Source organism: Leuresthes tenuis, unplaced genomic scaffold, assembly GCF_036924035.1.
Source record: "Leuresthes tenuis unplaced genomic scaffold, fLeuTen1.0.hap1 SCAF_23, whole genome shotgun sequence".
Lineage (NCBI taxonomy): Eukaryota > Metazoa > Chordata > Actinopteri > Atheriniformes > Atherinopsidae > Leuresthes > Leuresthes tenuis.
The window spans coordinates 17,373,435-17,391,653 of record NW_027325377.1 but is presented as its reverse complement, the minus strand read 5'-3'; the positions used below and the strand labels follow the sequence as shown (position 1 = coordinate 17,391,653).

Here is an 18,219-nt window from a genome sequence, read left to right as displayed (position 1 = left end):
CTTGACATCCAGAATACATTTGTCACTTTGACTGTGTGACCTCTGTGGAAGATTTAAGAGCTGCCTTGAGATGTTTGAAGGGAAGCATGACACCTGTTGCTTTGTAATTAAAACGTCTCCCTCATGATGTCCTGCTGAAAAGACCAAACAAGGCATATTAAATCCAAATCCATTTGAGAATCAGTTTTCCAAGTCATAAGGCATCTGCTCTGCTGGTTTCCCTCCAATGTAGAGCCTAATTATACATATCATCCATCTGCAATTATAACAGTGGCATTGAGCTGGAAATGAGAAGGTGCACCATGCTGTGTGGAAAACATGACTAACATTGTTAACACTGGGAAACGTGTTGGTGGGGGGACTGAATCAAACAGGCCTTGTGAAACCTGGAGCCATAAGTGGAATACAAATGAGGTTTGTGCTTTAGAGAACATCAAAAGGCTCTGGAGCTTGTGTAGCAGCACAGAGACTTATTTCATAAACTTAGCAGGGGGAGTTAAGAAGTGTGAGCTGTGGGAGTGTTTGAGTCCCAGTGGACGTACTTATGAATACAGCGGGGAAATGGCAGAGGAACAGCACTCCATTATACTCAGGCGGCTTTTTTAGTTCTGAATTAAGTGGTTTCCTGTATTCGAGTGTGTTTGTGGGCTCACAATTGCTTCTGCTCTGCAGCATCGTCTACAGCCACCATTTTGCAGGAGGTCACAGATCAAAGAGCACAGGCTTTAAGATTTTTGTGGAGATACTTGACAAAGAAGGCGAGCAAGGCAGAGGGGACGTGTGTTGTTTCAGTAATGTTTGCAGTCACCTCAGCCTCCCATTAATGCTCTTCCTCCCTTCGAGCTTGCTGGTTGCCAAGGAAACAGTTCTTTGTGCTGCTACTGCTGCTGGCGGCATCCTATCACTCAACAAGAAATCGCCAAGACGAGCTGCTTGAGACCAGCAGGGCCCAACAGGAGCTGCAGGGGATGCACTCTGTGAGTTAATGTAACCAGGTCAAATTCAAGGTATCTCCATGACAACATGCATGGATTAAATTTTGATCAGTCCCTAAAGCCAACTTTATTGCCTTGGGTCACATGAGGCAGGTCAGGAGAGCGTCCGTGGAGCAGTGAAGTCTCACAGCTGCTTAAGAAGTCACTGATCAGTCGTCTTCTTGCACAGATGAAGAACGACTTCTATTTCATCATTTCTAATGACCAAACATGGCAGTTCGTCGACGTTACAGATAAGCTGTTGAGCAAAATAGAAGCATTCAACATCTAGAGAACCATGCATGTTATTCACTAGTTTGTAGAGGTCAAGGAGAGAGTTTTTTTAAAAAAAAAAACTCAGTGAATATTGGCTTTAAATTCATCAATTAGTAAAAAATTCCCTAATTATCTACTGGATGTGGATGCAATTATTCACCAACAAGTAAACCATGTCAAACATTTGTTTAAGCAGTTTGAGTATTATATGTAATAATGTATTTTATAATGTATTTAATTTTAACCTGAGCTGTATTCTGGCATGTTTTGTGGTCTAAATGATAAACATTAAAATAAAGCAGGTTATATCTGGCAAGCGCAAAATGTGTTTGATGGAATCCACAGGGTAACTGTCTGCCTCAAAATAAGAAGTGCTTGGTTTCACAACTGACGGGTTCAGTTTTTTAGTGTGTGACAGCACTAACGACGGTCTGTAAGATTTACACAAAGAAAGATGTGCGACTCATCTGTGACAGAAGTCACGATCTGAAAAACTTTGAGACGAGTTGTAAGCGAAGAGAATGGTGGAAAAGTGAGTGAAAAGCATTAGATGATGTTACAGAGTTGAAGCACACAAAGCCTAACTGACTGTTATGTAAAAGTCAAATAAATAAAAAAAAAATACTGCTTGCACGTTGCCATATATGGAAACACAATGATGCATTAATGTGCAGACCGTCACATTTACACTGAACCGTTTTGACTGATGACTACTGCCAAGCAATTAAGAGAAGAAGAGCTGAGATATCTGATGCAGACAAAGTGACTATTTTGGATTTTAACTAGACCTTAACATTTTAAGAACTGTGTGATTGTATAGCCCGAGCAGTTACTAAATGAACCTTGTATGAGGAAGGAAGGCACGTGTATTGACTGAGTTTGTGAGCTGGAGTTTCCAAAGTTAAGAAGTAACTTTTAATCTTGTTTTTGAAGCTTGTGTGGACGAGAAGCCTTAAAAGTGCTCCATGGCATTCAGCCACTCCATCAGTCCAACAAAACCTGGAACAAACTCAAAAGCACCACTAAACAAACATCAGTTGTTTTGGGATCATTTTGTAAATGTGACTGTGCTGTCCATTGTCTTCATTCTTGCCAGGATGCATTGCTCTTTTAAGCCAGGTGGATTTTCCTCGACAAGACAGTTACCTGCTGTCTTTTGTCTCTTCACATCTTCAGTCACTGGTGTTCAGTATTGCAGATGGAGAGAAAGTGAGGAAGAGGAGGGTTGAAAGAAAGAAAGAAAAGAAAAAAGAGAACATATACCCTCTGCCAACACCACAGATCAGAGACACTCAGAAGTTATTGAAATTGAGTGGAGCAATCCCCTCGGTCTGACTTCAAAGGCAGATGATTTGGGGAGAAAATAAGAAAAACCGTTAAAGATTCACAGCTGCCAAAGTTGTCTGTCACTTCAAGAAAGTCTGTCACTACATCTGAGGAGGCAAGGCGAGAAAAGACAAGGCAGCTGTTAACCACGCAACGTAACATACTGTACCTGGGCTTATTAGGAATAAAAAACATTCTCTGGATTGAGTGATGTAAATAAAATCTCATCATTCCGCTTTGCTGACATAATAAATAATTTAAGTGTCGTCAAGTGCTCACCGCTGAGCCGCGGCAACACCGAGCTGCACAAAAACCATCACCGTGGGAAATTTTAACTTTGCTGACTGCAAACATACAAGGCTCAATAAATGTTTTTCCTCTGTCTGGGATGTAGTGTGGATGTTGTTCTGCAGATTTACACCTTATGTTCCACGGGGGGAGCTGCTAATTAATAAGAACACCTGTTATAAATCACCCCCTCTCCCCCCACCACACACACACACACACAATTAGGAAAATGGGATCCTGCTGTAGTTGTAGGGAATGAGAGCTCCTCCCTTATGTTCAAGTGAAAAGATATGATGCTCATATGAGCGTGCTGACAGCTCTAGAGGGTTGGGACATATGGCACAGCTTTAGTTATCTGACGAGAGAAAGAGGAAAAGATGGAGGGAGAAAAACAAGAGGAGCTCTTTGTGTCACATTCTCACCACAGTACTGGGGTGTTGATGCAGTCCTGACACTCCTACCCCATCCATCTAAAATTCACATATCACTTAGAACAGCAGGCAGCCCGTCTCCATGGCGATGCAGCATCTCCTTCATCCAAGTGCCGACTGGATGCTCGATGCAGGGAGCGACCTCTCACTCCCAAAACATGTTCTGCGCCCCCAAAGAAATGAGAGGAAGCTTTGATTAAAGATTATCTGAATCTCAACGACTGTTCTAACTAGGGCTGACTTCAAACAAGAGGGGTAACACAATCTGAGGCTGCACCAGGGTTTGGACTCAACTTCTGAAGTTGTCTCCAATGAGCTCTCACAGCAGGTGGCCGCATTCATTTGCACAAGGATCTGAAACAGGGAAACGATTCCTCCACCCAGGCGGACCATCATAACTTCTATGCAGATTGTTACGAAATCAAAAAGCAACTTTGGTTTTTTTTTTTGCTTTAATGACTTTTGCATTAAACGGCTAAACAATATTTATTGTTTAACTTATTCAAATGATCAAGTGGAACAACTGAAAGTTTGTTTTTTTACAACTTGAAGTAAAGTTTCAGGAGTGGATTGAATTGTGTTCTCTTGGCCTAATGTCAACTGGAGAACTTAGTTAGCCACTCTTTTTTTTTTTTTTTTAAGCAAAACTTCACCTAAATGATCTGACAATTATTTTTTCCACTTTTTTTCAATTTTGGTCCTGTCCTCCCTGGAGAGTAACTGACAAGAAATGGCAAACATCTGTTGAGCTTAAATACAGATGTGCATCAACCGTCTTACCTTTGATTAATCATAAATCACTCGTAACTAAGATTCCTGTCTGGACGTGAGCTGCTCGTGCCTCTCTCTGCTCAGAGATGATTAGATTGTAAATCTGATCCACCGTCAATTTCATGGCCCATTCCTCACAGGGGAACCATCTCTGAACTACCTCCTCTTTGGCACGGAGTACAATTTTTATTCTGCTTTTGATAAATTGAATGAGGGCTGTCAAAAGCCTGAGGTCATCCTGTAGTTGCTTACTTAACTTACTTAAGTCTTTCTTTGAAGTGCAGTTTCTCTGTTTCTGTGCCATTCTCTGATGAAGGAGGGCTGCTGTACTTGTGTTGCATTGTTAAACAATTCTTTTATTCTCGTCATGTCCCAAATGAAGTGCATTGGGATTCCGCTCTCGTAACCCTTGTTCATACTTTATCCCTCCAGCTTTACCTTCCTCCTCGCTCTGCCTTGTCATTTTAGTCAACACCTAAGATTTACACAAATATACACATATGGCATTAATATTTTACTGTCCTGTCCTGATACCTTATAATCCCGATAATGTAATTCCCGTGTTTTCCTTCCTTCATCACTAATCTTAAACTGTGATCTCTGCAAACATCTAACAGCATCTAAAACATCTGTTACTCAAAGTCTGAGCTGCATCCAACCACTTTTTCCATTATGTCTTGCCTTCTGTCAGTCTTTCACTGACTTGTTTCTCTTTCTGCAATTTCTTCCTCATCTCTCCTCCTTTCTTATCACCTGACAGTGACAACAGCATTGTAGGAGGTGGAGAAGGAGAAAATGAGGGTATGCAAATGCTTTTTTGTCTCAGGCTGAATGCTGGAGTGCATGCGGATCTGCTCAATGACCCCACTCAGTATCTGAATCACAGAGAATTGTTGAGGCTGTGTAGTGCATAACAGAGTAGCTGAAAACAGCCGTCACATGAGATTTCAGCACCAGAGGAAATGGACAGCTCCCAGTGAGGATTGCAGCAGTTTTACTTTTTCCCAAAACTCAATAGTTGTTTAATGTCATTCAATATGTTTTGTTGTGCTTTCAGCAGCTTATCCTGGATTATTTTAATTCTTTATTAAATTCTGCAAACTTTTTCAGCTTCAATTTACAGTTAAGGGACTTAGTTGAGTCAACAATTTCATGACTGTAGGCACATTTCTTTAACACAGGTATAACAAACCAATAGTGTTAGCACGACCACATCTAACTGACAGAAATTGTTTAAAAATCAAGCACTCAGAGTCAAATCAAATCACTTTGGATGTATACGCTGAACCAAACACAAATGGGCCTCAGCGCTCTGTATGTCCTCCAAGTTGCCATCTTTTTTTTCTGTTAAAATATGCAGTGAAGTACGTTATACTTACATGTACAATTACTTAATCATTAATAAATCAGTTGCAAAATCACCCTCCTTGAGGTGATCAATTATTCTAGTATATATTCTGTCTTTGTGCTACATCAACTGTTACAGGGGTAAGTTCCCCCTATGAAAAGATATAGGAGCAAACTGCAGTTTTTTTTGCCGTAGCTGATAATCATATGTCCTCACATCAGCTTCCCCATATTCTCTCGAGTAACATATCACAACACATGCAATACTATAACACAAAGGCTGGAAGTGCATAGACTTCAGAGCAGCCCGTTAACGTGGAATGCCAGCGATCGAAAGCACAGACAAACTGAATTAGTGGACCTGATGCATGAGGTATTAATGAGAACGGGGTATGCAGCGGGATTCATCCTGCAAACTATGTATCTTTTCCCGCTGCCTTATCTCGCAGCTCTTTCTCACACACAAACGCACACGCTGCTCTGTAGCTGCTCTGGGTTCAGGCCGGGGGGAGAGAAAGAGTGGGGCGGTGTTTTGTCCTCAAACCTTACTGCATCTGCAGTTTCTGCCCCAATTAACTCCCAATAATTTCATTTGTCAAGCTCCACCTTGAAGTGGATGCACACTACATACAACATGAGCATCACACACGTCCAGCACAAAAAAACGCATCCTGGCACATACAGCCCCTGAATATCCATTACGTTAAAAGGAACACGAATCTCAGTTACAGCTGAGCCTGTGAAATGCACCAGAATTAGTGGCTTGACATGCGCTTATATGCATGTGTGTGTGTAAAGACATGTGGCAAATTCACACAGGTCTAGATTGTAACATATCTTCGACTGTCCCAGTATTGCTTCCAACAGCTGCCAGCTACAAAGATGTCAAGATCGGAGGATGTATGCGTTTGCAAGAATTCAAGGGCATTTGTTCTCATGAAAAGGGATGTTTAAGATATTTCCTCACAATCCCTGACCTCCACTGAAGACGTTTAGAGTCAGGAGCGTCACAAAGAGCAAGCACCCGCAGGTGACATGAAATCTTTGGATATGGTCCCCCTGCAGCTTTCAACTCAGACACATCTTGCATGAAAAGCTAAGCAGACAGACAGGCAAATACAACCTGGCAGGGTCTCTTAAAGTAATATCTTAATTCAGGAAAGTCAGGTTTGTTTGTGTAGATGCTCTCAAAGGCACAAAAAGCTTTACGTTAAAGATGTGAATAAAGAACAAATCCAGTGTAAATGACACTGACAAGGAAAAATTATTTGGAAAAGGGCATAAACTTAATCCATTAACCATTCCAACATTCTTTCCCCCTTGAATTCAGCTTATCTCTGCAGAGACAACACAACAACCAAAGTCACAGATAAGAAATATGTAAGAGCTACAAAAATGTACATTTCTCGGAATCCAAAATATTCCCATTATCGGTTCCAACTTATCCAAAAAGTGCCTGACTCAGTCTCCATGTCAACCAGAGATGAAATATTAAGATGTAGTGCTGCACAGTAAGTGACCTTCGCGTCCCTTTTTGGCAGACAGCCGTTCTCAGGACTTCAGTGTGAAATTTAGCTCATTACTACTCATCTCCTGCAGTGTTAAGAGTACCACCATACTGAGTGAAGCCTTCAGTTGAGAAGCCCATTAAGAACATGTCTGAATAGCTCATGTCCTACATTGTTCAGTCAACCTCAAGCCTCTGAAGTATTACAACTCAGACCACTCAGCTGGTTTCTCCTAATACAAATATTACCTTCAGCTTTGAGTTTGTGCAATTGGATTTCATATTATCTTTCATTATTTATGATGGGGATCGTGTGCAGCTGCTCTTCCTCTGTGGTGAGGAAGGCTGCAGATGGCTGAGAAGAGGCGAATTTATCCGTCAGGAGACAAAGTGCTGACCCTGTTGCGAGCGCATGATATACTATTGCTGCATGACAATTGTAACCACTAAAGATTTCTGTGCAAGCCTAAGAATAGAGCAGTTTTGCTAAAGATAAAAGACTGCTCTCAGCCCACTTTAGAGACAGTTTTGGTGATGGAAACCATTTTAGTTTGAGCCTTTGCAGATAACAGGGGGGATAGGAAGGCACATATACTAAAGCTAAAAGACAAGATTCCCAACATTTCTGGGAAAAAAAAAGGGAAACATTAAGTATTTTTGTCACAATTGTTCAGAGAAAAGGGATAATGGTGGAATCAGTCAGTGAAAAGAAGTGGGATTTACAATGCACTTCTTTTGTCCCATCATGTTTGGCTTTAGAGGTTTTTGTAGCATCAAACTAAAAACTACGGGAAGCTGAAGCTTGAACCATCACGGTGCATCTCGAGGCATTCAGATGAGAGAAAGACAAACGTGTTGTCTCTTTGATTCTCTGTATTCTCGACTCGGAGGCTGCGGGAGATAGAAGTTGTGCCATCGACACAGCATTCACTTCAACTCATTCTATTAATATTACAGGTGAAAGACAGCAGGAACGGGTTGTTTACTCAGGAGAGTCGTTTGTGTACCGTACCAAAGCCTATAATATATAATGCATCATCCACATGGTAGAAATCAGTTATATCTGTAAGTTCTCATGTTGAAAAAAAAAAAAAGTTTTCACACTTTGTTATGAATTCCACATAATACATCCTTATTTGCTTTCACTCATTGTTTTGATGATGCGCTGAAAGTTGTACTAGAACGAGGATACGCTGACACGACATGAAAATGGAGAAGAAAAAAAACAAAACATCTAATAAGCACTCTCCATTTTGTATATGTAACAAAAATCACACACTTCTGCTGTAAATGTTTTTTTCCCCATTGAGAAAATTGATCTAAGAACTCAAAAGCAGATTGGAAGTCAGTACTCTCAATATCTCCTGGGAAACGTAGGCACAAGATATAGAGGAGTGTTTTTACATAAATGGTGGTTATTGCAGTAGCTTGCAGCTGCTGTTATAAATTTGAGAGAAACGGCTAGTTATAGTTTAGCTCCTGAATAAAAGACGATGGGTTGAGGCCAGGAACAGCAGTCTTTGCTCAGCCTTTGTCTCCACTGTAGACTGTGAGTCAGTCTTTCTCTCACTGCTTCCTTTTGTGACAATGGTGTCTGGATGGAGAGCGGGGGGGGGTGGGGGGTTGGGCGGGCGTGAGCCTCAGACATTTCCGGAGATTATCAATCACCTTAAACCACTTGCAGCTCACATTAGGATCCTAACCCAACATAAACACACATCTATATAATAGCTGAACATGAATTAACGTCATTGATAGCAGCACAAAAAACCCAGCCTGAAATCACACATTTTGCAGATCTACAGGGGGTGGAAAAAGAATATGACAAAAGGTGTTGTTGGGTGGTTGTCATTACTTCTACAGTACAGGTGAGCTTTTAAATTTTGGACACTTCTCTTGTTCTATCAATCAAAATGAGGTTTGGTGATGCCGAGGTCATTTGTCAGGATGATAATGTATGTTGCCACAGAGCAGAGAGCATTAAAACCTTTATTTAGGAAAGACAGTTACATGGCCAGCAGTCCTGGTCTGAAAATGTATGTTGGAAGTAAATATGATAAGACTTAATGCTGTGAAGCTGATCTGTCAACCGCTACACAAGAAAGTTGTAACCTGATGGATGAAGAATATTGTTTTCCCATTAGGAAGTGAAGAGTGCAAGCAGTCACAGAAGCTAGAGGAGCAGAAACAAAGCACTGCGATTTTTTTGTTCTTCGGTTCATAATTCCGCCTTTTTTCGCTCTACTTCATCTGGGGAGAAAAACAGGCATTCATTTTAAGAACTGGATCCAATTTTGATGTATGGTGTACAAAGCCCGAATGTTCAGCTGTTAAATGAGAGTTCTGTATCATACCCGACTTGTTTTTCTTTCCCTCTAAAGTAAGAACAGCTAAACAAACATCCTCCAGGTGTGGGTGGCGATCCAATATTTTGCCAGGTCTTGTTCATGATATTAAATATAAAAGGTTATGACCTAACTTCTAAAGGTGAGCAATATGGTGGATAAAGCCTTTAGTCAAAGTATGCTGCAGTAATGAAATGACTTGAACAACTTGAGCCCCCACATAAAAGTGCTGCCAGGACATTTAATCTGAATTATTCAGTTCTTTTCACCTGTTTTAGACACAGCCTAATATGAAGGATCACTGTTCAATTCCACTTTTTATAAAAAGCCAGCACATCAGCTTACCTTTACATTACAACACCTTTGAGAGCAGCCCTCTTCAGCGACTGCTCGGGCTCACTGTCGTGTTTTTGGGCTCCTGTCAAGCAGTTCCCTTCATGGTGTCATGTGAAATCATCAAATACTGGATTTCTGACTTCTCATGTCTCTGTTGCGTTAGATGGAGGTTTTTGTAACATCGTCAGTTGCATCCGTTTTTGTCATTAACATTCCTAAAATTGTGACACAGAATCTATCCGCTTGTTCTGCAAGCTCCAATTTTTCCCTTCAAGTTTAAAGTCTTCATGTTTTTCTTGCTCTAGCACTATTCAAAATAAATAGCGGAATTCTTTTTATACAGGCACGCTCAGGACGGGAGATTGGACTGAAGACACGTTTCGGTGCAATCTGTTGGTTTCCTTAGCTAGGATATAAATTTTTTGAATTGGCTCTATAAGAATGAATTGGATCATGATTACAATGAATTGAATTCCAATTGGCTTGAATTGGACTATATTACTTAAGTGCCTTGAGATGACAATTGTTGTAATCTGGCGCTATATAAATAAAATTGAATTGAATTGAATTTCCTCAAACGTTCAGAATTCAAACGAATGTGGGTCTGAAGAACGTTTTATTTCTCCAAGATAAAAAAATTAGTCAGCACTAAAACACAACACACTTTAGTGAATCTTCTGCGAAAATTCTCTTATTTCCAAACATGACTCCATTTCCCTAAAAATGACAGATTCTAAATTTTTCCACTTAACTCTCAAATCAGATCAGGTTATTTATAGCAACAAATATGTTCCTAAAAAGCCACTTAACTATTTGTAAAATCTATGATGTGCTAGTGTTATCACATATTAACCCTAAAGTTTTAACTTAAATTCTTAACACCCAATACACTGTTCTTTTCCAAAGATATCCTGACTTAGTGTAAAACTAAAGACAAGAACACACACACACACACAAAGCCTCTGACTTTGAAGCAGCTTTTGACAGCAATGGCAAAAAAACAACTTTATAGTGCTCACATACTAATGACTTGTCTAACTGACTGTCAGCGAGTGTGAGAACAGCTTCCGACTGACAGCAGGAATGTTATTAGATGACTGTGCTTCTTAGCCGTTCGGTCCCTTAATGTCAGTCAAGTGACCGAAGGATAATGGTGGTGGGCTGACTCACTATGTGGCGCTGCAGCATATGACAATTTTTTTCTCCAATTTTTATTTTTCTCCTCAGTATATCTTGACCTATGTACAGTTAATTATTTGAACTATCATTTTACATCTTGTTACACCCTACACACACACCTCTGTGACAATCTGAGCACATCTGGAGGCTGAGTGAACTGCATATACATCGTGACAAACAATCTGAATAGTTTCTCAAGAGTTTGAGTTTAGAAATCAAAACATTTACTTAATAGTTTGATATTAATCACACTTCATGCCTGAAATAGAAATAAAACCACACTTAGTAAAGTGTACCCTCTAAACCTTCTGCATTTCTATAAACAACCAGTTTATTAAGAGCACTCACCAACCCGTCTTTCCTCCTGTTCCAGGTACATGTCTGATTCTGGGCTGCATGATCTTCCCTGATGGCTGGGATAGTGACGAGGTGAAGCGGATGTGTGGTGAAAAGACAGATAAGTACACACTGGGTGCCTGCTCGGTGCGCTGGGCCTACATCCTGGCCATCATGGGCATCATGGACGCCCTCATCCTCTCCTTCCTGGCCTTCGTCCTGGGCAACCGTCAGGACAGTCTGATGTCTGAGGAGCTGCTGGGAGACAGTAAGAAAACAAATAGAATAACAGAAATATACAGCCGGATCACACAATGGCATTTCTTAAAATTAGTGTGCACCCCATGTTGATAATGTGGGCCAAAGCCTCATGTAAATGTGTCCATGCAAAAAAAAAGAAAGAAAACAACCGCATGTACTGCATTTGAGATGAACAAATGAATAAAAGATCAAACTAAAATAAATGCTTGCTATGCAGCCATTGCCGAAATGGTTCAACACTCCTTTTCTTTAGAGAGTTGCAAGTTAAAAGGTTAGCAACTAATCAATTGTACTCTTGTTCGCTTCTGTACACACCAAGTCCTGCATGACACATTCTTCTCCAGATGAGTTCCTGATACAGAGAAACACTAAACTTGTGTATGACTTTTCCAAACCCATTTCCAATGGTATGCACTACATTTTTACCTGTCATGCCCCATCTAGGGGTAACCAAAGCACAACATAAATGTGACCCATTTCCCTCAACCAGCCACGGAGATATTTAGAATTTAACAGTTTATTCATAATTCATATAAGAAATATAATATCCACTTGGAGATAAATTAATAGGCTTCAGGATGCCAAGCCTGTCATCAAGAGGGAAGCTGACCTACACAAAGCTACTTCAAAACAAAAGACAACCACTTACCTCCCTAGATTAATAAAACAGGAGAAACTCAAGAAAATAATATGGCAGCCCACCCCGACAAACTCCAAAATACAATTTTGTTTACACCTAAAGAGGCCTGTTTGGTCGGAGAGGGCCATGAGTCCACCTGCTGTCATCATCCCAGGTCTTTATTAAGAAGTCCACTCCCCGGTAGCCAATCCTCTACGAGCTCTTGAAGTGTTAGCCAATCGGAGCTTGGCACTTGCACACTGTAATTTGCATAATATTAACATATAAAGACAAGTCGCAACACACCTGAAAAGGGTTCCAGTGTATTTTTATAGGAGAACTGAACTTACAAGTAAATCCAATTAGAGGTCTCAGCGACAAGTCTGCCGTATCTGAGGATGTGTAAGAATTCAAAGTCATGAGGCTTAATCCTAAAGACGTTAACCATATGACTTGACAACACACCTCTGATATAGTTTAAATTCAGCTAGCTTTTTCATTTAAACTCAATATATCTATGAGACACTGCACATCAAAGACATTGAGTTTTTCCTCCTTCCGTACCTCACATCCAACCAGCAGCTTTGTAATTAAAATATTTTATTTCCTTGCATGATTCCACATGCAAATGGTTTTTATTTGCATAGATTAGACCGTCTGTTAAACATCACCCGCTCTCCTGCCTTTGTTTGCTTCTGTTGCCAATGAGATTTGTCTTTTTTTGATTGGGGCGAGATGACAACCGCACTCGCACCCAAAGAGAATGATTGAAAACAACGTGGAGGGAGGATGAAGAGTAGAATGCAGATGAAGGAGAAGAAGAGAGAGAAAGACGAGTGTCCATGAGGAAAACGCATGAATAGCAAGGGTTAATTGAAGCCTGAGGATGCTGGACAGAGTCATGAATTACTAATGGCTGTTTACACAGCTTGCTGCCAGCCTGTCTAAATGAATCACAGCTACCCTATCAGCCAGGACACATCTGCCTGTTAGCTTGTATGACCAAAGTGACTGAGAGGAAAAACCCATTATCAACCAAAAGACTGCAGAGGGAGAGGACAGAGGGGAAGAGAGAGGGATAATGAGCCATGGAAGAGGATGAGCCAGAAAAGAGAGGCAGATGTACGCTAAAAAGTTAAAATGGGGGCTTCATTCAACAGTAGATGAAGTTTAAGTTGACTGTTTTTCTTAACTTGTCATTCAGGAGTGAGAGTGATACCTGTCCAAGGTCGAAGCCTTGAATATGAGGATGGGTGGGGGGGCTGGGGTTCATTTCTGTGCATCAGCGCTGAAATTCTATGCAATACTGCCACCTGCTGGTTATACATTTATTCTTTCTCTCCATCCTGACCTGACTTCTGTGTTTTTTCCCCCCTTCAGAGACTGGAAATAATGCGATATAACCCCAGGAAATGGTAAAGCAGTCACACGCATGGGTAGGTATACTGTTAATGAAGATACAATTATGACACAGTCTTCCCACATAAGATTAGATGTGCAGGACAAAATAAGCAATGGAACTAAAAAACACATTTGGTGATTGAATAAAAAAATAAATATATAAAACACAAGACTATGCAATCTAAAAAAAGAGGCACTATCATATTCTTGCTCAGTTGAATTACTTATGTTCACAGACAACTACGTGCACCCTGTAGGTTCAGGTAGAGGAAATTAATTGTAGTAATATTCAAGTTACACAATTTTACCATCATTATAGGCGACATTTTCTGACCTTCATTTAAAGGTAAAATCACAAAAATGTCTGGCTTTTGCTGCTATTACAACAATCAAATGTATCATCATTTTATAGCCATTTTTCCCCCCACTACAGCCCTTCAACATGCTGTTTTTGGACTTTTATATCTCTTTGAAGAAGGCTTTAAAGAAGAAAAAGACATCTTATTACACAGTGGGATTTTATGTGCCAAATATACTGTATATTCTGTATTACTTTGTTCCAAAAAGGCCCACAGCCAGAATTTTTAAAAATACACAAATTATCAGTCCAAAATCTACCCGCTCATATCTTTTCTTTTTTTCATCATGAGAAGAATTAACCCAATGTTATAAGAAAATGAGCTTTGCCATTTTGAGATTATTCAAGAATTCTTCCCTTTTGTTTTCTTTAAAATTAGATGAATTAATTAAGACATAAATATGTAGCTTTGTTTGTTACATTAAAGTTATTAGAGCAGACAATGCTCTCTTATAGTAGGGCAAGAATTAGGACAAACCACTTTTCTGCTTCATCAGCAGCTGCTCAAATGAACCCGATGGCCAATGTAGCTGCTAAAGACACCAGGTCATTCATGTTTTCTATTTGACATTTTCAGCTTAAATCAGCTGCTTAGGTTATCAAGAAATCATCCATGCATGCTGCTAATTCTAATGTCAAATGACCATAAGGGGAAACCCTGTTTTCTTCTTAACTTGGAAACTAAATCTGATCATTCTTTCTTTTCTTACCTATTATCTTTAGGTTGTTTTCACATTCATGCATTTATCTTTGTTCTACACAATTATCTCATATTTTACTATGAAACCGTCTCCATATTTCTGAGTCTGTTTAATTCTGTTTAAGTTTAAGTCTGTCAAATAAAGTCATAGTCAAGTAAAGTAAGGAAGTTTTCTGCAATTTGTCATGCTTGATCAAAAAAACTTAATAACTGATCTGTGCTCATTCATTTTTGCTATTTTTCTTAATGTCTGCAGGTCTTACAGCCCAGATGTAATGTAACTTCAGGATACAGCCTCTTGCTCAGTCGGTTGCTGTGATGCAGAGCTGATGTGTTGAGAATTATCAGATTGGAGTAGAAAAAAAGGAAGAGGAAGTCTGGAAGAGGTCACAGAACCTCGTGTTGGAAACCAGGATCCTTCAAGTCCTCTCTGAAAGCTCCCTTTGTAAAATAGTGTTCATATTCACATCAAACTGCTCGTTTTTGCGGGATTGGTTCTCTTTAAAGGCTTTTTCAAGAGTTGTACTGTTTTGTTAATGTATCATCTTACTTGTGCTGTTCATACTAAAATGTAAGGAATGCTGCCGTACAAAGGTCCATCTTTAAAAAAAAAAGAAAAAAGAAAAAAAGGAGACTTCAGGACACTGACCAGACAAGCATTGCAGAGTGGCAACAGCTCAAATCGAATTAAATCAGAACAAATTAACCAGACTTTGACAGACACAAATAAGGATTTAAAAGACTTCAGGTCAAAGCTGTCAGGTCTTCTCTTCAATCAAGTCAACAAACTCCCTCCTGTTTACAAAAGAGTGGCGAGTGCAAGGATGGGAGGACTGAAGAAATCCCCAGGTTGAAACAACCAATCAAACAGCTTTGTTATATCTAAATCTTTGTTGTGACTGAATAAAGTGGTAGAGAGTTGTTTTTTTCTATGTGTGGACTGCAGAAACAAGTAAAAATAAAAGTGCACTAAATAGGATCTATAATGTGTGTAAAGCTACATGTTGATCGTGTCTCTGTCTTGACTTTAAAAGGTATACTATGAAATGTCAAGCTACTGGTTGATTATTAGTCTGTACCACAGAGTATCTTGTGATCTGGGAGTAATATTGTGGAACACTAAAAGGGTGCAAGAAAAGAACTATGATTAAGTTTGACTCATCCTTTAATGCTGTGATTCTTCACCATCATAGTCATTGAAAAACTAAAAACACACCACACACTAGGATCTGATTCGAGCATTTAAAGTGTTGATAAATTAGAGGGTGAGGCACTTTGGAAAATAGGTTTCTTTGCTTTTCTGATAAACATTTAATTGAATTGAATTAAGATTGGCGAGTGAGAGTAGTTTGTAAGCTTAGCTAAAGCTAGCACTGTGTCTTAAAGACGTGGGAACTGCAAGCGTAGTCTTGGTAAGAAATAAATAAGAATATATATATAATAAATATATATATTTAAAAAATATATATCTAACTGCTAGCATGTAAAAGCTCACCATAACTATTTTGGTTCAATTGCACAACAATAGAACAGTTAAAAAAATTTTTTTTAAATACTTTTAATCGTAAAAAGTTAATAGATTCAGTTGGTATGTTTAGGTCGTACTGCGTTGCCAGGCAACCAATTTCTAATCTACTAAAACATTTTGGTGAGTTAATGCTGTAAATTTAGAAACGATGGGGAGTACCTATTTTTAAATTTTTTATTTTATTTTTTTTTTTACCCTGAATTAAGTCAGCTGTTACGGAAGCCGAGACGGCTGTGGATTAATATTATTTTTATGCACTGTTATCTCGTGATAACGACTTATTATCTCGTTATCTCGCTAAAACATAGATCGTTTTCTCGTGATAACGAATTAATTGTTAGATAGGAGTTTGTCAGCCTCTCATCTATTAACCGGTTGCCCCCAAACAAACCTACTCAAGTAAACAAATTAACGAGAAGTGTAATTTATCGACAGCTATTTAGACATATAAAGAGATAATCTTCATATGACATCTTTATGTGTCCATGACAGCTACAGCCAGTGGCTGCGGAAGCCGTTCGTGGCAGCTCTTGTAGGTTGAAATCATGACGAACACATTATAAATGGTTTCGTTATCACGAGAAAACGATCTTTGTTACCTCGAGATAACGTAAAAATAAGTTGTTATCACGAGATAACAGTGCATAAAATAAAATGAAAAAAGATTCAAGGCCTTTCTCGGCTTCCGTAAGCTGTTGTTTCACAGTTGTCTTTTACCCATGGGCCCTGAACCGGGTTAATATTACCTGAGAATAATTCCGTGCCATTTCACAGGTGTGCCCAATTAAGTGACAGGTTAATGAAAGTACGAATATTTAAAAAAAAAAAAAAGTGATTTGTAAAACATCCTTCAACATTCCCATGTCACCAATTAACTTACAATGATAATATTCAGCTAAAGATACTTTACAGCAGTAATATTTTAAATGTAAATCACTTTTAGATATGATGGGATTATTTTAACACTACAGGGATATAAACTGCTGAGAATTCATGAACCTTTATTCTGGTGGAAAATGAGTTCTCATTAGAAAATTGATTAGTATAAAACATTTAGAGAAAGGTGTTTATTTGCAGGGTTTTGTGGTTCTTTAGTGCAAACTTCAACCCAGTTCAGTGAGAGGAGTTTATTAAAGTATCAAATTATTTCAAATTGTAACAGAATAACAGATTTGGAATTGAGCTTTAGTTTTTTTGTAAAGTCATAAACTCCATGACATGAACGTGAGGGTTTGGTGAATCGGAATGGAGTAAATCCCTGTAAAATTCCCCTATTTTCTTTCATTGTAATGGCTATTAACCACCAACATCTCTCCTGTCACTACTTTACTTCACATGGACATCAACAGCTAACATAGCTCGTGGTACCCACTTTTGGTTAAAACCAGCCTTTTATAGGGTAGTGAACATGTAACAGAATGAATTGGTGAGGACTTTCAAGTAGTACCAAGTCATCAGAATGATGATTTAGATCATCAGTAAACATAAATATTAGCTAGATTTACCTGTGAGTAAGGACTTCCCCAAAATTGTTGCAACAAAAATGTATTTTTGTTTGTACACACCTAAAAAAAAAAAAAAAACGTTAAAGGACACCAGTTCACCCATTACTGTGCCTCAAAGTTGCCCAGTACTCACAAAAATACCTATACTTATGTACTTTGATATCATCATTGGTACCTTATTCATAGAGAGCTTTGACACCTTATATTAACTTGTCCTCAAAGCCATCCGATGTTGAGCTAAATACTAAAATGCTGACGTTAGTATGAATTTAGTCACAGCTATCAAACGAAAGCATGCAGCAATATGAACTGGAACGTGATAAAGTGATGTCAATCTTATCAGACTTTCTGTCAGAGAGCTAAAAAGGAAACACAAAAAGCACTTGGCTTTAAAAAAATAATAATTTGTTTCAGTGCTTTTGACATTTCTGCTCCACACAGTGAATTATTGAGGATAATATGCGGGACATCCTGCAGCTCACCAGGTTAAACACATGCCCAATTGCGCCAGAGGCTGAGTCCTTACCTTCATTAACCTGGAATTGACTCCAGACTGGCTCCTTAAATGCACATCACCCCTGCTTTCTACTTTCTCATCAACTGTCACTCATCAATAAAGCATAAGGAAAGCTGACATTGACATCAAACTGACTTTTAACACTATGGAGGTTAGTAACGGCATCATAATGGAGAGGACTCGCCACTGCTGTCAAAGGCTGACACGTCGTCAT

The 18,219-nt window shown here is 39.2% G+C and overlaps 1 protein-coding gene across 1 annotated transcript in view; it reads left to right on the top strand.

Moving 5' to 3' along the window:
- Positions 1 to 15,611, top strand: part of lhfpl3 (LHFPL tetraspan subfamily member 3) — a 32,652-nt gene extending 17,041 nt beyond the window's left edge. The window contains exons 2-4 of the mRNA XM_072377409.1: positions 11,154 to 11,384; positions 13,377 to 13,432; positions 14,712 to 15,611. Coding sequence (XP_072233510.1) covers positions 11,154 to 11,384; positions 13,377 to 13,399 — 254 coding nt within the window. The 3' untranslated portion in view covers positions 13,400 to 13,432; positions 14,712 to 15,611. The remainder of the gene's footprint in view (positions 1 to 11,153; positions 11,385 to 13,376; positions 13,433 to 14,711) is intronic.
- The last annotated feature ends 2,608 nt before the right edge of the window (positions 15,612 to 18,219 follow it).